The sequence below is a fragment of the Neophocaena asiaeorientalis genome, unplaced genomic scaffold, assembly GCF_003031525.2.
Source record: "Neophocaena asiaeorientalis asiaeorientalis breed wild unplaced genomic scaffold, Neophocaena_asiaeorientalis_V1.1 scaffold540, whole genome shotgun sequence".
In the NCBI taxonomy this organism is placed as follows: Eukaryota; Metazoa; Chordata; class Mammalia; order Artiodactyla; family Phocoenidae; genus Neophocaena; species Neophocaena asiaeorientalis.
Window position 1 is genome coordinate 5,141,592 of NW_020172141.1, and position 25,307 is coordinate 5,166,898.

The 25,307-nt window shown below is 55.0% G+C and overlaps 1 protein-coding gene across 1 annotated transcript; it reads left to right on the forward strand.

The window, feature by feature from the left end:
* Positions 1-600: 600 nt before the first annotated feature.
* Positions 601-22,029, forward strand: SHMT1 (serine hydroxymethyltransferase 1). The gene is made up of 12 exons (XM_024753787.1): positions 601-728; positions 6,953-7,067; positions 8,202-8,347; positions 13,272-13,387; positions 13,646-13,806; positions 16,234-16,315; positions 16,704-16,916; positions 18,509-18,625; positions 19,793-19,915; positions 20,782-20,898; positions 21,328-21,438; positions 21,643-22,029. Exons 2-12 carry the CDS (start codon positions 6,972-6,974, stop codon positions 21,813-21,815), a joined length of 1,455 nt encoding a protein of 484 aa, XP_024609555.1. The 5' UTR covers positions 601-728; positions 6,953-6,971; the 3' UTR covers positions 21,816-22,029.
* The last annotated feature ends 3,278 nt before the right edge of the window (positions 22,030-25,307 follow it).

The window sequence follows — 25,307 nt, forward strand, 5'->3', positions numbered from 1 at the left end:
CTCTTTCCCTATATCGTGCAGCCCCTCGGTTTTTAAATTCTTAACAATGGTTTATATTATTGAGCCCTTACTGTGTGTCAGGCACAATGTCAAGTGTTTTAGATATGTCTATGAGTCCTCCCAACAGCCCTGCCAGGCAGATATAATTATCTCCAATTCAAAGATGAGAAGTATGAAACTCAATAAGTGAAGTGACTGGTCTAGGATTCTGTATGTGCAGAATAATAGTGTCGGAGTTGGAACCCACGTTTGTCCTATTTAAATGACCACTGTGCTAACCTGTAAGTAGGACAATGCATAAGTATAGCAACAGAATCCACCTCTAATCCTCCGTCTTCTCGGAAATCCCCGGCCCCTGGCCCGCAGCCCGGGCGGATGACACCATGTCCCCTGGCCCAGGTGAGCAGGGGCACCTCTCCACCGTGCTGGGCGGGGCCCAGCCCGCTGCAGCCAATAGCGCGGGCGCCTCCGGGGGCGGGGCTCGCCCGGTTTCGCGCTCTGACTGGACGCCTCTGGGGCGGGGCTCGCCGGGATGCGCGCTCTGATTGGGCGCTCCTGGGGCGGGGCCGGGCCGGGGCGCTGCGCGCCAGGTTCTGGTGCCTGCCTAACGCGCGGATCACGTGGCGGGGGGCGCGGAATTGCGGGTCCAGACTCCGGTGTAGCCGGCCGCACCGAGTGGCGCGGTGTCCCAGGCTGCACTTAACCGCGGCTCCGAGAAGCGAGGTCGGGTGAGTGCGGAGCGCCTTGCTGGTGCCTGGGGTGAGGGACCCGGCGGCAGTGCGCGCGCGCGGCCCCGGGTCGAGACCCGTGCCGGGGCGGGGGCGGTGGGGGGAGCGGTGGCCTCGGCCGCAGCTGCGAAGGCTCGCTGCCCGTGCTGGCCGCCGCGTTGCTCGTGGAGCACTTTAGGTTTCAGTGCAGCGCGTCACCTCGCCACAGTATCCTCACGGCGGTTCTGCAGCCGAGTGCTGTTCTGTAGCCCATTTCGCAGGCGGGGAAGGGGAAGCTCGGAGAGGGCGGCGGGCCTGGGAGCTGCCCTGCAGCCTGCAGAGTGGCGTAGCCCGCGCGGTGCCGCTGCACGTGCGGTCGCCCTGCGGGGCGGGCCTGCGCCTGGCTTCCCCATCCCTCATCCCGGCCTAGGAGACAAGCGCTGCCCTGTGGGGTTCTTGGCCCGGGGCCCTGCACGTCGAGGTCCAGGAAGTTAAGCGACCCTTGGTCAGCTTAGGCTGGCACAAACATGCGCTTCAGTCGGGCAGAGTTGGCGGACTGGAAACACCAGTTCAGGTTCTTATGGACTCATAATTTTTTTACTTGAAGGAACATGCAGCGGACGTGGGCGATTGTGCTTTTATTTAGTGCAGTGTCACGGAAAAGAGTTGATTCTGACTCTCACTATTATAAGCCACTTAGCTTCTGAGTCTGTTTCCTCCTTTATAAAGTAGGGAACACGGACAGATGGTAGTTCCCTCAGGAGACTCCTGGCTGGTACCACTTGGGTGACAAAGGCCCAGGGAAGATCTGGGGGCATGGAGAGGCTGGTAACCTTGGCAAGTAAATTCACGTACTTGGACTGTTTATCCCTGGGGTTGAGGTGAGGATCATGCCAGAGGTGAGTGACATTTCTCCAGTGGAAGCACCAACAGTGTAACATAGTAACCGCTGCAGTGAGATGTGTTTTCCTGGGGTGCTCAGCTGGGGTTACTGAGTGGTAGTAACATGGCTCTAAGATCCCCAGGTGTCTTTCATAACAATAGTAGCTGCTGATTTTTGAGTAGTTACTCTGCCTGGCCCTGTCTGAGTGCTCTGTGTCTGGTACCTCATTTAACTCCCAATTAACTCAGAACTGTCGTCCCTGAGTCATATATGAGGGGACCGACAAACAGGTGTCAGCACCTGGGGCTGCACATTAGGACGTGGGGGCGGGGCTTGAACCCCACAGGCTGCCTCTGCAGTGAGTTCAGCACAGCTCCCCTGGGTGTGGGGTGTGGGGGTGTGGTCTTCACGGTTGGGAAGTGGAGAATGGGAGGGGTCCAGCCTGTGAGATGTCCACCTGCTCTTCCATAAGGAACCTGGATCTTCTCCAATTGGGTTTCTCTAGTTGTTAGTTTCAGACAGTTATTTCTCAAAGAGGTGCACTGGGAAATAACTTGTCAGCTATGTACTGTCAAGGTGAGAATCTGTTCTCCCATCCCAGCTCTGGCCTTTGGGCCCTCAGATCTCATCTCCTGTGTCTCTGTTTTGTTCCTGATTTCTGCCCCTCAACAAGTGAAACCTCTTCCCATTGTAGGGCCTTTGCTGTTGGTGATGGCTCTTTCCCCCATCTCATAAGCTTGGCTCCTTTCCGCCGTTCAGATCTTAGCTCAGGCACCTTGCACGGCCGGTCTGCAGAAGCCCGCCACCCGTTTATTGCCCTCATAACAGTCATCACCCCCTGAAGTTATCCCGCGTATTTCTTGTTTACTTTTTTAGAGCCTGCTTTTCATAAAAGCAGGGCCTCTGTCTTGCTGACCCTAGTATTCTTAGCGCCTAGCTCAGTGCCTGGGATATAGGAGTCACTCAATAAATATTTGTTGAAGGAATGAATGAATCCACTGTAGGCTAATAATAGTGAAGTAAAGCTCCTAAATACCAAAAGCTTATTTTGAATTAAACAGAATTACTATATGATCCAGCAGTTTCACTTCTGGGCCTATACCCAAAAGGATTGAAATCAGGGACTTGATATTTGTACACCCGTGTTCATAGCAGTGTTACTCACGATAGCCAAGAGGTGGGAGCAGCCCAGGTATCAGCAGTGGATGGATGGATAAACAAAACATAGTCTATCCATACAATGGACTATTACCCAGCCTTTAAAAGGAAGGAAATTCTGACACATGCTCCAACATGCGTGAACTTTGATGACATTATGCTATGTGAAATAAGCCAAACACAAAGGAGAAATATTCTGTGATTTCATTTACATGACATACCTGAAATAGTCAAATTCATAGAGATAGAAACTAGAATAGTTTTTTTTGTGTGGTTTTTTTTTTTTTTGCGGTACACGGGCCTCTCACCATTGTGGCCTCTCCCGTTGCGGAGCACAGGCTCCGAACGCGCAGGCTCAGCGGCCATGGCTCACGGGCCCAGCCGCTCTGCGGCACGTGGGATCCTCCCGGACCGGGGCACAAACCTGCGTCCCCTGCGTCGGCAGGCGGACTCTCAACCCCTGCGCCGCCAGGGAAGCCCTAGAATAGTTTTTAACCCCAGGCTGGAGGAGAAGAGAACAGTATGTTTAATGGGGACAGTTTCAGTCTGGGAAGATGGAAGCGTCCTGGAGACGGTGGTGGGGACGGCTGCACGACAGTGTGAGTGTATTCAGTGCCACTGAACTGGGCACTTATATCACAGTTCAAAAAAGATGAGAGAAGTTCAGGGTGTACTGTTTTCCAGCCAACCTCCGGACTCGAAGAATAGATGGTAAGTATGTCTTCCCTAAATATAGTATCAGTTAAAAATGATCTTCCCTCTGATCTAAAACAGCACAGTCTCAGGATCTTTGTCTCACTTGTTTGCCAGCTATCTGGGTGTCCCTCAGCCCTGACAGGCTGGCCCATGAACTAACCGTCACATTCAGGATCTTTGCTTTTCTTACTGTAGTTTAGAATGCCCCAGGATATAATAGATTATATCTGTAATAGATATTACTGATTTAATTGAAACAAGTCAAAAAACCTTGAAGTTATTGTTTGAATAAAGAATTCAGGCTTCTTCGTGGTTTAAAAAAAAAAGCTTAATTAGAACTCAAGTTGGGTGTGGACTGAGCACTCCATTTGGGGGATGACTTGACCCGAGTGGGAACAGGATACATGGTGGAAAACTCCCCCACGGGGTTTCAGTGAGAGCAGGGGGGGCACTGCCCACCTAGGAGGGGGCGCCGGCCACACAGAGAGCCCTCCCCAGGGTGGAGAAGGAACTGGGACTCCGAGTTTGCAACTTGGGTAAGAGAAGGGATTGCAGAGAGGGCAGAGGGCCACAGGTGGTGACACTGAGTGAGACGAGCGAGACCACATCTGGAGAGCAGAGAGCAGTTTCTTCCTGAGCAGAGCTGGTCTGAGTGCCTCTCAGGGACGGTTGTAGATCTGACTGTCCTGGGGGGAGGGCGGGGAGAGGGGGCTCCAAACGGACTTCAGTTACTTGGTGGTTGAGAAATACCTGCTCTGTGTTGCTTGCCACCTTTGAATCCTCTTTAACCTTGAGTAGTAGGTATTTAAAAGAAGCTTTTCTCTGAGATTCTAGGACCAGAGGGCCTGTTTTGTCTCTTGTGCTTTTTCTGTGGGTTTGCCACCTGCTGAGGGCACGTGGGAATCCGGGCTTGAGTTGGGAGGAGCCGTGGGCAGGATGCCCAGAGCACCCACGTCTCTCCACTTCTGGCACAATGTGGATGAGGCCCTGGCACGGTGGCCTGTGCCGCCTCTGCTGCTGAAGCATTCGTGGCATTTAAGTCCCAGCACTCACTGTTGGGTTTGTAGGAGTGGCCGCATTTCTAATCATGCTGTGCTCGAGTTAAAATAACGGCTGCTTCAAAAGTCCCAGTTAGGGATTTCCTGGTTAAAGTTTACTGATGGTGTCTTTTCAGTAGCTCTCCCAGAGATGAAGGAGGACCCCTGTGACTGGGGAACTATTAGCCTATTTATTTACTGGGTATATTTGTCTAGCAAATTATACTGTCTGTACTTGTGTAGGAAAAACTGTGCTCTTTCTGCTGTGTCTCACCTTTACTCTCCCCACTACCAGTCACAGCACTTCTGACACCAGACAGTTCCTTACCCAGCACTCCTGCCACACCAGCTGGTGTCTTAAAATTGAACTCAGTTCTGACACTAACCAGAGTTAGCACAGACCACACAGGTCAAGTGTTCCGTCCCAGCAGACAGCCTCCCCCGGCCCACTTCAGGTGCCGTTGCGAGTACTGGGTCCCCAGGTGACCCACAGCTTCTGTCGGGCTTGCCTACAAATCCGAGGCTCCCAGGACCCCCGTGGACTGGAGCATTTGCTAGAGCAGCTCACAGAACTCAGGGAGACACTTACGTTCGCCGGTTTATTAAAGGATGTGACATAGGACACAGATGAGCAGCCAGATGGAGAGAGAGAGGCACGGGGCAGGGCCGGGGAGGGTCCCTGTGGAGTTGGGGTGCATCACCCACTCGGTGTGGAATGTTCACCCACCTGGTTCGCTCCCCGAACCCTGTGGTACTGGGATATTATAGGGGCTTCTTCCTGGAGGCCTGATGGGTCATTAACCCCATTTCCAGCCCCCCCTCCCCTCTGTGGAGGAGTTGGGGCTGGCCGTGTGGGTGCTGCGAAGCTTCTCATCATGGCCTGGTCTTTCTGGTGGTCAGTGCCCATCCAGGAGCCCGCCTGGAGTCGCCTCACCAGGACAAAAGATACTCCCATCCCCCAGGGAATCGTGGGGGTTTTAGGAGCAGAGACCTATGTATATATTATATATATTATGTATACACACCCAGTGCTCCGTCTGGTGTCCTCTCCTCCAACAGCCACTGTCCAGACTGAGCCCGCCCCCAGCTCTAGTCCTTGTGGCTCAGTTATCCACCTGCATTTAGTGCGCTTGCTCTGTTTCCTGCTCGCCTCCCCCGGTAAGCGCCACGAAGGTTCGGCCCGTTTGGTTCCCACTGTGTTCCCAATCCCAATGCCATGGCTGCTGCAGGCCTCCATCAAGTAATTATCGAGGGAAAGAATTTGAAATGAAAACTTACCTAATTCATGGAGAGCACTGAAAAGCTGCCAACTATTGATTAAAGGAGGTCAGTTCCTGTAAATATTTAAGCTCTCGCTTGAGCAGAAATACCACTGAGCTCAAATGCTCGTTCTTTGTGGGAACGTATGTTAAGACACACGCCTGTCCAGTTGGCTGTACTGCGGTGATGCCAAATACAGGCGTGTGCCTCTGACCGTGGTCCTTACGGGAGGCCTGGGTTCCAGCCATATGATAAGACACACTCCTGTCCCTTTGGCTGTACTGCAGTGATGCTGAACACAGGCGTGTGCCTCTGACCATGGTCCTTACGGGAGGCCTGGGTTCCAGCCAGCGCGCGCTTTACCTGCAGCCCCGGCGGCGGGACTCTGGGTGTGTGGAGTGTGAGCTGGGGTTTGAGTCTGTCCTCCGTGGCCAGCGGGCTCTGCAGCCCTTGGCTAAGATACTTTCCTGAGTCTCATTTTCAGTACTTGAAAAATGGAGGGAATAATACATAAGCCAGCAATTCACTTGCTCACTTGGCAAATATTACTCCTGTATGGCTGTGCCTGGTACCGTGGGAGATTTTTTTAAAAGTAACCCTCAGTCCTTGCCTTCAAGGAAGCTGGCTTAGAGCTAAGCCACAACTAGGATAAGTTCAGCTGTGAAGAGGGGATGTCGGGCTCCTTGAGGCTGGTTTGGCCTCGAGGCGAGGAGGGTGGGTCTCCTGATGAACCAGCAGGGAGCCCTTGTGGTGGTTCTGCAGCAGAGTCCTCGTGGTCTCCAGGTGGTTCTGGGGGCAAGGCTAACACGTGTGTCAGTACTTTGGCGACTCAGGAACTGACAGGAACTGAGCTGTGACTGAGGGTTTTTTAATTATTTATTTTTGGCTGCATTGGGTCTTCGTTGCTGCGTACAAGCTTCCTCTAGTTGCGGCGAGCAGGGGCTACTCTTTGTTGCCGTGCACGGGCTTCTCATTGCAGTGGCTTCTCGTTGCGGAGCACGGGCTCTAGGCGCGCAGGCTTCAGTAGTTGTGGCGTGCGGGCTCAGTACTTGTGGTGCACGGGCTTAGTTGCTCTGCGGCATGTGGGATCTTCCTGGACCAGGGCTCGAACCCGTGTTCCCTGCATTGGCAGGTGGATTCTTAACCACTGCGCCACCAGGGAAGCCCCAAGCTGTGACTGAGTTTAATGTTGGAAGTTTTCCCATTTTTAGGCGACTCTGAACCAGCGCGATGGCGACTCCCGTCAACGGAGCCCCCGTGGATGCCAACTTGTGGTCCTCGCATGAGAAGATGCTGGCGCAGCCCCTGAAAGATAGCGACGTGGAGGTGAGACTGCGGGTCCTATCGGGTGTTCTGATGTTGGAGGCCCTTGTTCAGACCGCTAGTTCTCACTAGAAATAAACCGTGCTCGGGACAGCCTTGCGGTTCAGGTAAGAGGGCGGATTTATAGGCAGTGGCTGCAAAGTGGCTAAAAGTCCTTTGAGGGTAAATTTAGATATTTGAGTTTCTGCGAAGTGCAGAGCACTGTGCTGGCTGCTCCCGAGGAAAGGGGGACCAGTCGGTCATTGAGATTTGACCTTACATTTTTCCTTACACTCAGAGGAGTATTTCTTATTTATTTATTTATTTTTTGCGGTACGCGGGCCTCTCACTGTCGTGGCCTCTCCCGTTGCGGAGCACAGGCTCCGGACGCGCAGGCTCAGCGGCCATGGCTCACGGGGCCCAGCCGCTCCGCGGCATGTGGGATCTTCTCGGACCGGGGCACGAACCCGTGTCCCCTGCTTCGGCAGACGGACTCCCAACCACTGCGCCACCAGGGAAGCCCCAGAGGAGTATTTCTAGAAGCATCTTTTATTTACGTATTTCTACAACAGCTTTATGTGTGAGATGAGTGAACGCACTTACCATACAAGTCACCCATTTAAAGTACACAATTCAGTGGTTTTTAGAGTACTCACGATCACTTTTAGAACATTTTAATCCCTCCAAAAAGAAACCTCAAACCCATTAGCAGTCACCCCATCCACCCCCCAAATTCCCAGCCCTAGGCAACCACTGGTCTATTTTCTGTCTCTGTGGATTTATCTAAACATCTTTTATTTTAAGGAAGGGGAGCAAGGTTCAGGAGGGAAAACTTGGTGAACTGTAGGGATGAAAAGAACAAGATGGTATAGAATTTAAAATTCTGTGGGATATGTGTTTTAAGGATCGTCTTCTCTTCCATCGTTTTGTTTTCCTTAATTCATTTTCTGTTAATTCCTTCCCAGGTGCTAAAAGCTTTGAGGAAGATTTCCTCTGTTCCTTAGGTGCTGTGGGAATCACCTCGGTTATGCTCGGCTTCTGAGGGCAAAGTATGAGTGTGTAATAGCATCTCTTCTCTTTACTGGGTTATAGCTTTGATCAGAGCAAAACGTTCAACTGAAACGTCCCAGTGTTCAGCGCCTGTTTTCTTCTCGTCAGGTTTACAACATCATTAAGAAGGAGAGTAACCGGCAGAGGGTCGGCCTGGAGCTGATCGCCTCCGAGAACTTTGCCAGCCGGGCTGTTCTGGAGGCCCTGGGTTCTTGCCTAACCAACAAGTACTCCGAGGGGTACCCGGGCCAAAGGTACGTGAGTGTCATCCAGGCCTGCCTCCGAGGCAGTGAATCAGGATGGAGTCTAAAACTGGGGAAATTTCAGAAGACAGCCAAGTTCTCAACAGCGGGGCCTTCTGTTTCCTCTCTTACAATTCCCAGAGGGTGGCGGCACCGATGCTGTCAGGGCAGGATAGTCGGGGTCCATTGGACCGTCCCCCTGGGGCCTTTCTGGAATACCAGCCAGGCCCGAAGGAGCAGCTGCCGGCCGTAGCTGAACCTCCAGAGGAATGTCAGTGCTTAGTGGAAGGTTGTGCAGGGAATCGCCTCTGTAGCAGGAAGGGGACCCCGAAGTGAAAATAACCTCTCATCCTAGAAAGCGTTTCAGCATTTTAAGTGCTGCGTTTACCTACCCGGTGATTTCCGTCAACTCCTTCACCCCGAGAACCACAAGAAGTCGTGTTCATTTCTGGTTTTCATTACAGTCATTGTGAGGCAAAGATGCTGATTCCCGAATTAACACGAGGTTTTTGCAAATTTGTACACTTGTGTCCCAGAGGACACGGAAAAGGGAGGGTCACCTTGGAGTGGAGATGCCATGCTACACTGATTAGAGGGTCAGCACTTTTGGCCCCCGACGCCCAACCCCCTGGAAGGGGCAGGGTGGGGCAGCCGGAGGGCAGTGGTTGTGGGTCACACAACCTCCCTTACCTTGTCCCACGCGTCTCCTTCATTAAGCTGTTCCCAAGGTGAGTCCTTCATGATAGACCAGTGATCATAAGTAAAGCACTTTCCTGAGTCCCGAGTTGTTCCAGTGAATTATCGAACCTGAGGGGTTTGTGAGCACCCCAGAATTTGTAGCCACCTTGGGCAGCAGTGTGGGTGGCCTGGTGACCGGGGACTTTCTCCTGACGTCTGAAGTTGGGGGTGGACTTGTGGGCTTGAGCCCTCAGCCCGTGGGTCCGTGCTGACTCTGGGTGGTCAGTGTCGGAACCGAGTGGAATCACTGGACACCTAGTTGGTGTCCGAGAATTGGCCGTTGTTGTTGGAAAACCACACACACTCCAAACCCCAGGCTGCCCCGGGGGTTCCGGCATTTCCAGCTGACCTTGTAGAAAATGCTTCGGTGCCTCTGCAGAGAGGTGTGGTACAGAAGCCTTGCTGCTTCCTGCTGGGGCTGAGGGCGCTGTGGCCACAGCAGTACCCCCCACCCCAGCCCTGTTCCCATGGCGACATGAGTGAGGGGCATCCGCTCTCTGGAGGGTCAAGTCGACCGTGGCTTGGATCCCAGGCCAAAACCAAATCCCTAGCCCAGAACAGAATGGGGTGCGTGGGCAGATGGGTGTGTGTGTGTGGGGGGGAGGGGATGGAGGGGAAAGTGGGGTTGCGGAGGGACAGCAGCCGGGGCCGCGTTGCCGCTCCCTGAGCGCTCGCTGACTCTTCACCCCCGAGCCTCATTTTCTCGCATTTTAGCAGCGCGAAGCGTGGTCACACGCCCTCATTTTTAGGTATCCACAGCCCGACCACAAAGTAAGCACGCTCACCCCTTTTCAGATAAGGAACTGGGGAATTCGTGAAGGAGGCTGCTCCAGTCTGATGGGCCCTGTTGCCACGTGGCTCCTGCCACAGCTCCCAGCTGCCTCTGTGGGAGACTTGCAGTGACCTCAGATCCCGTCCTGTCTTTGCTCCCCTGGAAAATGGTGCAGCCTGACATCCTGCCCGTCCACAGCTCTGTCCCTGGCGTGGGCTGCTCTCCCGCAAGCTGTGGGAGACCAGGCCCTTTGGGTCACAGAGCAGGAAGTATGAGGCAGAAGCGACCCTCCAGATCAGTCCGTGAAGCCCCTTTCAGCTGTAAGACTAGTTCTGTGGTTTTCAGTTCCTTCCCTGAACCAAATAAGACTGTCGTTAAAAACTTAAATAGGTGTGCAGATAATTAACTCGTTTATTCATGGTAAAATACTCTTTTAAGAGGTGATTATTAACCATGTTCATTTTCCTGTTTTGTTAGTAACGTCAGTTAACCTTTTGGAGCATCGTTAGTGTTCAGAGTTAATATTTGAAAACAAGATTGATCTAGCATTAACGGCTGCCTGATACAAGTTGAAAAACAAAGTTCTGGTTTGTATTTTCTATCAGTTTTATTGAGATGTAATATGCGTGCCGTTCAGTACCCCCAGGTAAAGTGTTCAATTCTGTGGACCCCAAGAGTATGGTAGAAGGGTATCGGGGCTTTGTCCCATTCCTGACACAGCTCCCAAATCCCTTGAGCAGCTTTTGCTACTCACGATGAGCCCTTCCCACCGAACCTAGTGTGTGTTAAGGGGGTGACACTTGGTGGCCCCTCGAGCGCTTCGGGATGGGGGCTGGTGGCCTGGCTGGAGAGCTGGAGACCCAGTCAGTCGTGGCAGCCGATCTCACCGGTCAGGCCTCATAGTAACCTGAGCAGCGAGGCTTGGGGACCGTCCTGCCTGGAGGACACATCAAGGTGCTGGGAGGGTGGCGCCTGGTGGGGAGCGTGGAAGCTCCAAGCCCCTTCCCCATACCCTGCCCACACATCTCTTCATTTGTCCTGAGTTGCATCCTTTATTTTTAAAGTTTATTTTATTTATTTATTTTTGGCTGCGTTGGGTCTTCGTTGCTGCGCACGGGCTTTCTCTTGTTATGGCTAGCGGGGGCTACTCTTTGCTGTGGTGCACGGGCTTCTCATTGTGGTGGCTTCTCTTGTTGCGGAGCACGGGCTCTAGGCGCACGGGCTTCAGTAGTTGTGGCTCACGGGCTCAGTAGTTGTGGCTCGTGGGCTCTAGAGCACAGGCTCAGTAGTTGTGGTGCACGGGCTTAGTTGCTCCGCGGCACGTGGGATCTTCCCGGACCAGGGCTTGAACCCGTGTCCCCTGCGTTGGCAGGTGGATTCTTAACCACTGTGCCACCAGGGCAGCCCAAGTTGTGTCCTTTATAATTAACCGGGAACAGTAAGTAGAGTGCCGCCCTGAGTTCTGTGAGTCCTTCTAGCAATTGCTGGACCTAAGGGGGTGTTACAGGAGCCCCAGGCTCATCACACGGAATGGGGGGGCCCAAACCTTGCAGGTCCTGTAGGTCTGGCGCTAACTCGGGGCAGCTAGGTCAAAACTGAACCGTAGGGCAACTGGGTTGTCAGAGCTGGTCGGTGTGAGGAAAAAGCCCACACGTTTGGTGTCCGAAGTGTTGTGAGTACAAACCTCACATTCCCCCTCTTTAGTGTGGTAAAATACGCATACCGTAGAAGTTACCATTTTTAAGTGAAAACTTCAGTGACATTAAGTACACTCTTGATATGGTGACCATCCATCTCCAGAACTTTTTCATCTTGTGGAAGCAAAGCTCTGTACCCATGAAACAGTGACTCTGGCCAACAGGCACACGCAAGACGTTCAGCATCGCTAACCACCGGGGAAATGCCGATCAAGACCGCGGTGAGGGGCTTCCCTGGTGGCGCAGTGGTTGGGAGTCCGCCTGCCGGAAAAAGACCGCGGTGAGATACCACCTCACACCCCTAGGAGGGCTACTATCCAAAAATAAAATGACATTTGTTGGCGAGGATGTGGAGAAACTGGAAGCCTTGTGCTCTGTTGGTGGGAATGTGAAACGGTGCCGCCACTATGGAAAACAGTATGGAGGTTCCTAAAGAAAACTAAAAATAGAGCTATCATATGATCCAGCAATCCCACTCCTGGGTGTTTAGCCAATAGGGTTGAAAGCAGGACTTCAAATAGATATTTGTACACCCATGTTCATTGCAGTATTATTCACAAGAACCGAAAGGTGGAAGCAACCCAAGTGTCCACTGTTGGATGAGTGGATACACAAACTGTGGTCCATCCATACACTGGAATGTCCTTCAGCCTCAAAAAAGAAGGAAATCCTGACACTTGTTCCAACATGGATAAACCTTGAGGACATTATGCTCAATGAAATAAACCAGTCACAAAAAAGACAAATACTGTATGATTCCACGTAGATGAAGTTCCTGGAATTGTCAGAACAAAGTAGAACTGTGGTTTCCAGGGGCAGGAAGGGGGTGGGGAGCTGTTCTTCAGTGGATACAGAGTTTCAGTTTTGCAAGATGAAAATGTTCTGGAGATCTGTTCCACAACAACGTGAACGTACTTGTCAAGGTAACACTACTGAACTGAATGCTTAAACATGGTTAATAAGATGGCAGATTATTTTTTTTTTTTTTTTTTTTTTTTAAATATTTATTTATTTGGCTGCATTGGGTCTTAGTTGCGGCACGTGGGATCTTCGGTGCAGCATGAAGGATCTTTCACTGCAGCACACAGGCTTCTCTCGCTAGTTGTGGCACGCGGGCTCTAGAGCACATGGGCTCAGTAGTTGTGGCGCTCAGGCCCAGGTGTCCCACAGCATGCGGGATCTTAATTCCCTGACCAGGGATCGAACCCACGTCCCCCGCACTGGAAGGCAGATTCCCAACCACTGGACCACCAGGGAAGTCCCAAGATGGCAGATTTTATGTTATGTGGTTTTCACTATACTCAGAAAACGTATATACATTTAGTTTAAAACTTTTAAAGCTGTTTGTGACCACAAGGCCTAAGTGTTAAAAATTTCTTCTGGATTGAGTTATTACAAGTATTAGTATACAAATAATAAAAAATACAAATGCATGATAAATTTTGATATGGAATTACTCAACCAAAAGTAAAATTTTATTAGAATGCAACCACTGTTCCCCACCCCGCCCCTGTGAATTGACTCCTGTGGGCCCCTCACATAGGTGATCACACAGCCGTGACAGTGTCCCTAAGGTCTGTCCGCCCCTCCTCACAGATGGCCAGACACAGCCCCCTGGGCGCTGGCGGAAGCTGTCGCGTGGGTTCAGGGTGCGCGTTCTCACCCTTGCTCCTCCGTCCTCAGTGCAGAGGTGGGCTGCGTGGGCCCACGTCCCCTGCCTTCCCTGCAGGTACTACGGCGGGACGGAATTCATCGATGAGCTGGAGGTCCTCTGTCAGAAGCGAGCGCTGCAGGTCTATGGCCTGGACCCCCAGGGCTGGGGAGTCAATGTCCAACCCTACTCAGGTAATCACCACGTCCAGACAGGCCTGGGCAGACCCCTTCCTGCCAGCCTCCTGGGGATCCCGCTGGGCTTGGGGTCTTCCCCTGTCGCCCTCGGCTGCTAGCTACACGAGCGCCTCCCGGGCAGCCCCCGTCTCTGAATGTCCCCACCAGGGGCACCTGGGGCCAGAGGAGTGCATCGCGGCCAGGCCTGTTGTGGCCACCCTGGTCGACGGCCTTGTGGGCAGGAGTAATTGCACCTCCCTGGTCTGCCCGCTCCAGGCTCCCCCGCAAACTTCGCGGTGTACACAGCCCTGGTGGAGCCCCACGGCCGCATCATGGGCCTGGACCTGCCCGACGGGGGCCACCTGACCCATGGGTTCATGACCAACAAGAAGAAGATCTCCGCTACGTCCATCTTTTTCGAATCTATGCCCTACAAGGTACAAGTGTGTCTCTCCGCAGCTCCACAGCCTGTTCTCAAAGCCTCCAATGCTGGGCGCGCCCGTGGGAATACAGAGCTTCATTCCCAGGCACCTCAGGGAGTACCCCTGTCACTGTCCTTTCGCTGCCCTGGGGACCCTTGGGCGCTCAGGGCTCGCAGGGGATGGAGCGCTAGGGGCTGAGCTGAAGCGCAGGGACACGGGCGGGGAGGCGACTGACCACGGCTTTCAGCCGCAGTCGGGGTGCTGGCTGGTCCAGAACCGGGGGGGGCGTGACAGCCAGACCCCCCAGGGGTGGACCCAGCACGCAGCCCTCCACGCCGGCCGAGTCCCTGCAGGTGGGGGGCTAGAGCTGGGGCCGTGCGGCCACCCACGCCTGGCATGGTGAGAGTAGCCTGTGTCTACACCCCCGCCCCTGCCAGACATGACTTCAGCCAGCTGCACCCAGTACCCGCCTGTGCCCGGCATGGGACCAGCCCTCGTCATCATAAACAGTGTGGTCAAAAACCGCATGTAAGGTTGGTGGGCTCGCGGAGGCGTGGCGGCTTATCAACAGGGACGACCAGAGTGGGGTGGAAAGCAGGTAACCTGCATCGTGGCTTGTGGTGCACGGGGTGCTGCTTCCTTGTGTCTGGACCCGTCTCCGGTGTTTCTTGTCGAATGGCCGCCCCTGGTCATTTCCACGTGCCCCGCCACCCACTGAGCCACGGCAGCCGCGCAGCATTACGCTCGCTGAGCTAACTTTGCTCTTTGAAAAATCCAGCCAGCGAGTTCCCTCCTCTGCCCGCGGGGCTGCCTCCCTGCCAGGCCCCTCCCCAGCCCCTGCCCCTGCCCTCTCTGGGGGACCGTCACCTCCCGGCAGTCGCCCCACATGGGCAGACAGGAACCGCAGCAGGAATCTCTCCTCTCCACTTCCTGTTGCTGCCCTGTGACGAATGCCTGTGAATCCTTCCAGGAGCTGTTGTATTGTTGAATTTTCAAGATACAAAAAGCCTTTTTAAAAAATCCCACAAATTTAAAAAGCAAAATGTGGAGGGAGAGAGTAGCAACAGATTTTTTTTTTTTTTTTTGTAATCAGTCTCTTTTAAAACTTTTAGAATTATGTCCAATTTTTTACTGTGGGTCAGCTGTTGATTTTTTATTAAGACAACAGTTTCTTCACCGAGTTCAGGTGACTGAGGAGGAACCGGTTCACGCCCTTGAAACAAAGCCCCAGACCAAGCCCCAGAGCATCCTTCCGCCAGTCCCAGCGACGTCTCACACAAGCTCCGTAACTGTGCTAAGCTGTAGGCACCTTTTTCATTTGGAAAGGGCGCCTACCCAACCTGAATCCTCCCCCCGCGGGGGCAGGGGCTTCCAACCACCTCCTCCCCAGGGGCTCCCATGCCCCTAAAGTGTCCCTACAGCGACCCCTCTGTGGTTATACCCACTCCCCAGCACAAGTGCTTTAACACAAGTTTAATAAACTGAAATTACTAAGAAATGAGTTCCCCCCGACCCCGTGAAAAAAAAAGGCTTTGTGTTTTACATGCTGCACATGGATCCGTGGTCTGCTGGGAAGGGATTTCTGTGTATGGGGTGAGGTCGGTGCCCCGGCGACAGGTGGGCACCCACCTGGCCTAGTGCTGCGACCGGCCGGAAGGCCTCCTTCCTGCAGGGCCCCCCTGCCGCCCCCGTCCTCACCATGCGGGTGGCCTTCCAGCACAAAGGATTCTGCTTCTGAGCTCAGTTCTGTCTGTCAGATCGTCCTGCAAGCACACGCTGCCTTAATTACTCTTTTTAGGTGTTTTTAAGTTTTTCTCAATAGTGCTTTGTGCAGAGGTCTTGTTCATCTTTTGTTAAATATTTCACAGTTTTTCAAAACTAATGTAATGATATTATTAAAATTTTGTTTTCTATTTTTTCCTGCATATATATATATATATACACACACACACAAATATAATTGACCTTTGTTTTTCAGCCCTGTAACCAGGGGCCTTGCTGATCCGTTACTGGTTCTAAGGGGCTCACCTCTGGTGCCCAGGCCTTCGCGGTGCACAATCGAGGTGTCCGAGTAGCGTCGGCCTGGGTGGCCTTTGGGCCCCCGAGCCTTTCTCTCTTCTTTTCGCCTCATGTGTCTAGACTAGACGGACATGGGGTGAGGCGGCGGGGCCTTCGCACCCGCACACGTGCTGCATGTTTGTCCCTCTGGTTCCTTCTGTGGCGAGTCAGGAGCAGGGCTCGCTCTTCGCCCAGGACCCCCAGGGCATCCTGTCGGAGAGCCATGATGCCTGGTTGCCTAAGCGCTTGTGCCCCGTCTCGCCCACAAGTCCTGGTTGGCAGCGAGGGCAGCAAAGAGCTCTGGGCAGGTGGAGGGTGTCCTCTTACCCTCGACAGCCAGGCAGGAAGAAGTGGCCCAAGCCCCCGTCTCCGTGCTGTCCACAGGTGAACCCCGACACCGGCTACATCAACTACGACCAGCTGGAGGAGAATGCCCGCCTCTTCCACCCGAAGCTCATCATCGCAGGTGAGGAGCCCGGCAGGGCCCCAGCCTCTCACAAACAAGCCTGTGTGCTGTTCCCACCCTGTCCTCATTCCCTGCTGGTTTCTGCCGCACAGCTGAGCTGCTTGGGTCTGTTTCCTTTTCTGTCAGGACCGTTAGTCCTGCACTGTTCCCCAGAAGCATCTGGACACGTTGGCCCCTGCCTAGTTGGGCTGCTAATGGCCAGGGGCCGCCCCAGCCACGCAACACAGGGGCAGAGAGCAGGGGGTCGCCTTTGGCACAGGCGGGATTTGCAGGCGTCCCTCGTTTCCATCCTCAGGCCTTAGAGGGGGCAAGGGTGGCTTTCAGACATCGTGCCCAACCGAGGCGGCTCTGCTCTCGAGCTGACTTAGTGTCACCCTTGCCGTCTCAGGGACCAGCTGCTACTCCCGGAACCTGGACTACGCCCGGCTGCGTGAGATCGCTGACGACAACGGGGCGTATCTCATGGCCGACATGGCACACATCAGTGGGCTGGTGGCGGCCGGCGTGGTGCCCTCCCCCTTCGAGCACTGCCACGTGGTGTCCACCACCACCCACAAGACCCTGCGGGGCTGCCGCGCCGGCATGATCTTCTACAGGAAGGGTGCGCTCCTGGGCGGGGCCAGGGCTGCCTTTCTTCTTGGGGCCCACAGTCGGTTTAGGGAGCTGGGGAGACTGACCCAGATGCTGTAAGGAGCAGGAAGCCCTGAGCACAGCTGTCCAGGTCCGGGGGAAGGGGGAAGGGGAAGGGTGTCCTGGGGGCCAGCGTCCTGTGGCTCAACTTATCCCGTTGAGTGGAAGAAGATGGGGTGACAGGAGGGTGTGCGTGGCTGGCAGGGCTCTAGCAGACCTCGCAGTGCAGCGTTATTGGTGAACTTACTGTAGCATGTTCTCCCAGAGAAAGACTCAGTCATGAAACCATAAGACACTGATGTGTAAACCGTAGTAGGAGTTTGTCGTTTGAGTGAGGAATTTTTCCTCCCCATAATGGAGCCTACGTGCATGTGTCCCCTTATTTGGGAGTCCCATTCCTGAGAAGCAGGATTAGGGTCCCGTAGTCTTCAGTCCCGGTGCAGTAACCTCACGTCAGCAGAGAGAACCCCCCTCTGGTGACCGCATCTCTTTTTACCCCCTGCGGGACCCCGCTGGCCAGGACTGGATACACCATGTGCCCACTGGGCTTCTCAGAGCCCTGCTGCCTCTGTGCCCCTCAGAGGCCCCTCCTCAGTTGTGTTCAGGTTTCTGAGGCAGGCAGCCTTTCCCACCTGCTGGGGAGACGTTTGTTTTCCCCACTGTATGTTGGTGATACTCGACTGACCCTCCAGGCGGAGCAAGTCCTGGCTCTGCCATGGATGTGCTGTGTGATCTTTGGCTAGTTGCGCAGCCTCTCTGTGCCTCAGTCCCTCACCTCCAGAGCAGGGATCATAATAATAGTACCTGGCCCTGGGGACTGCTGTTGTGAGGATCGAATGAATGAATTTAGGGAAACTGCTCAGCGCAGTTCCTGGCTCACAAGAAGCTCCATGCCAGCTCCACTGGCAGCTCTTATTACTGGTCCTCAACTTTTCTCAGAAAGGAAGCTGCTTCTCCGTTTCTGGCCAAATGAGTCACGTCTCCCCCAAAGGAGTCATCTTGGAAGACTGCTCTCTTGGACAGTTCTTTGAGGAAACATGCCCGAGGCGTATTCTTTGTTACTATCTCAGTGGAGGGACATTTTCATCTTTCCTTTCACCTTTTTTTTTTCTGGCTGCACTGGGTCTTTGTTGCTGCACGCGGGTTTAGTTACGGTGCACGGGCTTCTCATTGCTGCCAAGCACGGGCTCTAGGCACGTGGGCTCAGTAGTTGTGGCACGTGGGCTCAGTAGTTGTGGCTCGCGGGCTTTAGAGCGCAGGCTCAGTAGTTGTGGCACGTGAGCTTAGTTGCTCCGCGGCATGTGGGATCTTCCCGGACCAGGGCTCGAACCCGTGTCCCCTGCACTGGCAGGCAGATTCTTAACCACTGCACCACCAGGGAAGCCCCTTCCTTTGACCTTTGAAGGGTCAAAGGAAGGGTGGTTCCCCCACCCAGCCCCCCTGGGAACAAGCACCCTCCCTGGCCTGCAGCATTGCCTCCAGGAGTGGGGCCGGGTCTGTGTCCAGGTGGGGAGAAAACAGAGGGGATCGCCTGTCCCATGTCCCGTGTTGTCTTTTGTCCAGGAGTGCGCAGCGTGGACCCGAAGACAGGCAGAGAGACTCGCTACAACCTGGAGTCACTCATCAACTCTGCCGTGTTCCCAGGCCTGCAAGGGGGCCCCCACAACCACGCCATTGCTGGTAATGCAGACCCACCTGCCCAGGCCCCGTGGCCACACGCCTTGGGCGGCTCCCCCATAGCCCATCCCCCAGAGCGTGTGCACTGTCTAAGAGGTGCTGACGAGGCAGGGAAGGGGAGCATTGCATATGTCAGCAGGGACAGAGGTGACGGCCACTCCACTGAGTCGGGCAGGCCCCACCTGAGCCCCTGAGAAACCGCGGGGAGGGGACCTGACAACGGAAGACTGCCCAGCCGAAGGAGCATGTGAGCGGGCGGGCGGCCCTCCCCTGATCTCCTGGCCTCCAGGGGAGAGGACGGCGACACCCGTGTCTGACCCTCGGCCTTGACTTTGGGGCCACGCTGGTACCTCCTAGGTCCTATTCCATGATGGCCCAGCAGCCGTCATAGACATACTCCTTCTCTGGTTGTACCCGAGCCTTAGAAAATCTGATGACCTCAGAGCTTTTACTCCGTCTTTGGAGCACAGCAGTTGGTGGGGGAGCCAGGACAAAGGTGTCCTGTCCCCATTGGGAGACCGTCAGGAGAAGTACCGGTGTATACGAGAAGGGGTGTGGAGGGAGCAGTGAAGGGAGAGTTTTAGGCTCCAGAGTGGGCAGGGGCCGCTCCCCTTACACCCACCCGCTCAGCGCCCTCCAGTGGGGGGATGCCAGCCCTCCAGCCTCTCCAGGCCGTTCTCCACACACGGACTGGGGGCTCCTGTGCCAGGACGTGGGCACGTGGTTTGCATCCTCCTCCATCTCTGTGCCCCTGTAAGCAGCCCTGGGGATCGAACAAGGTCCCAGAGGAGTCTGGGTGTGCAGGTAGATCAGGCCTGTACCTCTCATCTGGACTCTGCTCTGAAAGGTGCATAATTTGGCATCAAAGCATCAGCAGCTAAGTGATCCGTTTACACACGTCGAGCTTAAAAAGGACATAAAATCCATCTTGCTGGGAACAGCTTTCCCCTGGTGATTTCCTTAGCCCGAAACTTCATGCTGGAGAGAGGCCGCCTCAAAAGCACTTGCTCAGAGAGAGAGGTCTGAGGCTTAGCCGGGTAATTGCAGGGTTAAAAGGGATCATTTTGGGAGGAGATGTAACCTGCCGCCCTGGGTGACACTGAGAAGCTGGGAAGCCCAAGTGGAGACGGGTGTTTCTTTGACTCACGGTCTGTCTTCATCTCCTGCCAGGGGTGGCGGTGGCTCTGAAGCAGGCCATGACTCCGGAGTTCAGACTCTACCAGCGCCAGGTGCTGGCCAACTGCAGGGCTCTGGCCGAGACCTTGATGGGGCTGGGCTACAAAGTGGTCACAGGTACGACAGGAACCGAGCCCGTCCCGGCCCTGTCAGGGTGTGGCTGTAGGGTCGTGGCCTGGGCACGGTGGCCACAGCCTTGGGGTGACTCGGGATCCCCGCAGCTTTGTATTCACGACCTCGTTCAAACCTCGAGATAGCTTTGGGAATCACTGGTCTTATTTTACAAATGGGCGTCTGAGGTTCCTAAAGCCACGTGGCAAGCAAGGGGGCTGTGGGTCCAGAGCCGTGCATCCGCTTAGGCCACACGCGTCTTTGAAGCCGCGGTCATCGCCTAAGTCAGCGATGGGGGTCTAGTTAACCCAGGGATTAACTAGAGTTCAAAGTGAAGATCGGGTGCTTGGAAGATTCCTTGGGCCGTTCCAGAAAGTTCTTCCTTATCTCTTCTGCACCACTTTGAAAATACCATCATCCTCGCAGGATTGGGGTTAAAGCACCCAATGGCTGGCAGTGTCTGCACCTGACGTGCCCGTCACCCTGTCACCTAGACTGCCCACTGCCCGCTACTCTGAGGCCCCCTTAGAGGGAGCCTTAAGGGTGGATTTAGAGAGAAGGGGCACATTCCCAGATGACGTCATCACCCCAACAGGCTTCGAGGTGCTGCCCTGGCACCTGACAGGTTGGGATGTGGCAGCAGGCCGCCTGGGCTGGCCGTTTGCCCTCAGCCCCCTCTGCATACTCAGGCTCCCTTTTTAAACTACTCTGCTTCTTCTCAAACCCTGAGGCCCTGGGGTGTGTGGTCTTCAGCAGGTGATGAAAGCCCCGCAGGACACGTGGTGGGGGTCACACACCCCCATTTCTTTGAAAGAGAAAGATCCCTTGGCTCGGCACGGGGTTGGCTTCCATGTGTCTAACCTGGTTTCCAGGTGGTTCTGACAACCACTTGATCCTCGTGGACCTCCGCTCCAAAGGCACAGACGGCGGCCGGGCTGAGAAGGTGCTGGAAGCCTGTTCCATCGCCTGCAACAAGAACACCTGCCCAGGTGAGCGTCCTCAGCCCTCTCCTGTCTGCACCTCTCAAGGCCGATGGTGACTTGGCTCTGGGGACAAGATGTGCAGCGTTGGACGGGGCCAGGCCGTGCTCCCCTGCCCGCCCCCTCTGACACGGCACTGACCCCGCTGGGGACAGAGAGGGAGAGGGAGGCTGGGGCCTCTGGAAAACCGGCTGCATTTCTCAGTGGGTCGTGAATAAGATGTGGGTGATGCCCCTGAAACCCAGACAGATGCTGCCCTGGTGTCAGGAGCAAGGACCACGTCGCAAAAGGTGGCTCTCCTGATATTTCAAGTAGCACAGCCGAGGTGTGAGCCAGCGTCCGTGGGCCTACTCCTTTTGCCCACGAGCCCCTTCCCAGTGCCCGACGGTCAGTGGGGAGACGGGTGCAGCCCAGGGACAGAGCCTGTTTCTCTTGAAGGTGACAAAAGCGCCCTGCGGCCCAGCGGACTGCGCCTGGGGACCCCGGCGCTGACATCCCGAGGACTCTTGGAAGAAGATTTCAAAAAAGTTGCCCATTTTATTCACAGAGGTGAGGAGAGGCGTGGATACTGGCCGCGTGGGGCTGTGCGGTCGGGATGAAGGACGGCTCTGCGTCAAGGCTGGAGCAGGGCCGGGAGCCAGAGCATCGCCCAGCAGACCGCGTGGGCTGAGAGGGTGGCGGGCGCGTGGACGGCAGAGCAGTCGGGCCCGGCCGCCGGGGGCACGTGGGCAGTGGCGTCTCTCGCTGGTGCAGGGATAGAGCTGACCCTGCAGATCCAGGACACGGTGGGGGTGAAGGCTACCCTGAAGGAGTTCACGGAGAAGCTGGCAGGGGCCGAGGATCACCAGCGGGCTGTGGCGGCACTCAGGGCGGAGGTGGAGAGCTTTGCCGCCCTCTTCCCTCTGCCCGGCCTGCCCGACTTCTAGAGGAGTGCCCGCCCGCCCAGGGACCCAGTGCCCTGGAGGCCCCACACAGGCCCGTTTCGGACTTTGCTTTTTTTACCTTGTTCACAAACCAACATTTGTTTAAGGCTCAGTGTTAGTCATCCTGGGACAAGTTATTAAGGAGTTTAAATCTGAACCTCACTTTCTCACAGCTACGTATAGTTGTTCTGGAAAAATGAAATACAATTTAGCCATTCAGCCTTAATTATCCGGACGGGTGGAGGGCAGGGTCACTGGGAAGACTCCACTCTTAAGAGTCCCTGGGCTTCCCTGACTTGCTGCGGCAGCCAGAAGCACCGAAGTTCGAGCTTGGAAGAGCTGCCCGTTGCTATCTGCTCCCCCGTGGGCACCAAAGGAGGACTCGGTTATAACCGTCGCAAACGAGGAGGGAGCGTCCTGGCCCTTCTGCTGTGCTTTCAATCAGAATCACAAGTTAGACGGCTCTATTCGGGTGCCACCCAGCTCCGTGGGAGTGCCGCTTACAGCACCTGGGCAGGAGGGGGATGTGATCCCCCTCCCCCAGCCCAGGGCAGGCAGGCCAGGAAACCTGGTCCCAAGCCGCTGAGCAGACAACCACCTCCCTCCCGTGATCAGGAAACCAGAGGTCACCTTCCCACAGAAACTTTATTTTTCACAAATCTCAAGTGCAAAACATAGATGACCATTTATAATAAGCACAAGTTTTTAACCACAGAATGTCTACAAGAATTATAGCTTTAAAAAATACAACCAATTTTTATATCTCAAAAATATCTCAACTCAAATAAATTAATTTCTTAAAAAGTACACCTCCTACTATTCGTTTGGCATGACTGGTTGAACTCTGGTGCAGCCACACCGGGAGCTGCAGGCACGCGTGTGGCATGTGCAGCGTGCTCTCGCCCTGGCCGCAGTGACCACGGCTCACCCGGTGGGACTCACGCTCACACACGACGAGGAGCATGCAGTAATAATACAGCTTTTCAAAACACGACTAACACAACGTCCTCACGCACTATGCTTCGCACCGTGGCCTTAACACAGCTGCAGTTGACGCCCCGGGGCTCCAGCGCAGCGGGCAGGGCGGCTGCCACCTCCGCAGCTGTGGAAACAGCCTTACACCCAGGAGCTTGACTCTTCCCCCCCGCCCGCAGGAGACAGAGGCCACCACACAAGCACTCCCGGGAGGCTAGGCCCCAGACCAGCACTTGATTCATGGCCAAGTGCTCCCTCCTCCCTGCAGCTGAAACCAAACCTCAAAGCAGGACAGGCTCAGAACAGCTGGGTGTGCTCCAGCCTTAGCTGAGGCTAGGCTGGTTTTCCTTCCAGCCAGAAGTAGAGATTTGATACTTTTCCTTTTTGCAATGTTAATACCATCTCTCTCTCAAAAATTCCAGTTGTATCAGTTTCTATCACAATATTAGGAAAAAGCCAGAAAGCTAGCTGGTTTGCTTCAAAGCACGAGCCAAGGCACTTTCTTGAGCCTCTAGGGAGATGGGAGGTAAGAGCTGATGCTGGCTTGGGGGGCTGGTGCCTCCGAAGGCTGTCCACAGGGACTGATGGACCGCACCAGCCCAGGAGGGCTCCTGCCTGTGCAAAGATGACGTGGGCCATGTGGAGAAGCTGACCGGCCAGGTGCCATCTGGCTGGGAAGGGGGGGGGGGGGCACGCGCCCAGCAGTGGTGCAGTGGGTGGCGAGCTGCGTGCAAGATCTTCCAGGCCACTGGGCCTCCGGGGACGTGTCACGAGCTGCAGCAGCCCTGGCACTCTGGGGAGAATCTATCGGCCATCCTGGGATTTTGACATGGGATTTGTTACTTGTTTGGGGATGAAGTCTATGATACTTCGCACACAGTAACTGATCTGAAGCAAGAAGTTCAGAGCTAGATAGGAAATGGCAGCTGGGCTATCACAGCTCATTTCCAGATTCTACTAAAGGAGCAGGGTCCCCAGGGCCACAGGTGCTAGAAAAGGGTTCAGCTGATGTCTACCGTGGAGCTTCTGGAAATCACTACTGCATAAATGCCAGCCTGGGCAGGTTCTTCTTAACCTGGACTGCTTTAAAAAGGCAGGGTGGGGGCTTCCCTGGTGGCGCAGTGGTTGAGAGTCCGCCTGCCGATGCAGGGGACACGGGTTCGTGCCCCGGTCCGGGAAGATCCCACGTGCCGTGGAGCGGCTGGGCCCGTGAGCCATGGAGGACTGGAAGTGAAGTTGAAACAAACCTCAAGGTTTTGGTGCCTGGGCCTTCGAGGCAATACTTAGGATTGAAAAAGTACTAAGAGCACGGACACCCTCTGACTTTTGAAGCGTTTCTCAGCATTTGGACGCTTGCTGACCTATTACCAGGGAAAACCTCTTAAGATTCCCGACGAGATGAGTTTGTTGCACAGGCCCCCACCACTCAGACTCAGGTGCGTCTGAGACTCCTGGCAGGTTCCAGTCCCCAGCGTGGCGGGGCCGGGAGGGCCTGGTTCCCCTTTGAGCTCCCTTTGAAGAGAAACATACTTGGTTGGTATCAAGCATTCTGTGAAACTGCCACACTGCAAAGCTGGATTTTAACCAAAATTTAAATGCTGGAGTTCAGCCACTAGTCAGCGAATACAGCTCTACTCCTCGATGAAGAAACAGCTCAGGAGGGGGGCTCCGGGTGCCCTCTCTGCGGCCGCCCCACGGCCAGGCCTTCTCGCACCGGCAGGGCTCGCCCGAGGCAGAACTTCTGCACAAACACCCTCCAGAGTGGACTTTCGCTTCTAGGAGGCCAGTGTGACTGACCTGCTGCCCTTTCTGGCTTCCCAGGTGCGAGGTGTGAACCGCAGAGGCCATGTTGGTGGCCCGGGAATGAAACAGGGGTGGGCCCATGATCACTTCCCATCTGGTCATTTGGGCCCCACGGACCGCTCTTCCCTCGGAGATAAGGTGTCACAAGCTCGTGTCCCAGGAGGCCCAAGTAGATGCAATTAGCCACCTACCTAGAAAACAAAGCAGCATCTGAACACAAGGGGGGCGGTGGTAACAGGAGGGCAGCCTTCCCACCAGCACCCACACTGCACATTCGGAAGCTGCCATGTGGTCCCTGGAGACGCCTCTCCGGGGGACACAGGTGACAGCACAGGTGCGAGGACCCGAAGAGACGCGGTGGCAGCCCTGTCACAGTGGGCCTTGGTCACGGCCTCCGGAGCAGAATCACACTCTGGCAGGAATGGGGACCCTGACCAGAAGCCTGGGCAGGGAGGGCCACGGGAAAGAGATGATACGAAGCCTCCTTGGTCACCAGGGGGTCCTGACCGCTGTGCTGTGCTGCAAAGCTGGTGGCGGACCAGGTCTCAACAGCAGGACTCTGACGACACAGAACACGGCCCTGGCAGACACGCACGCATGCTCAGGAGCAACCACTATGGCTGGTTCAGGTGCGTTTTACCACAACGTGGGGAAAAAAATTAAAAAGCAGTAACACCAAGAGTTCTCCCTGCTTAGGGACAAACAGCTTAAGGAAGA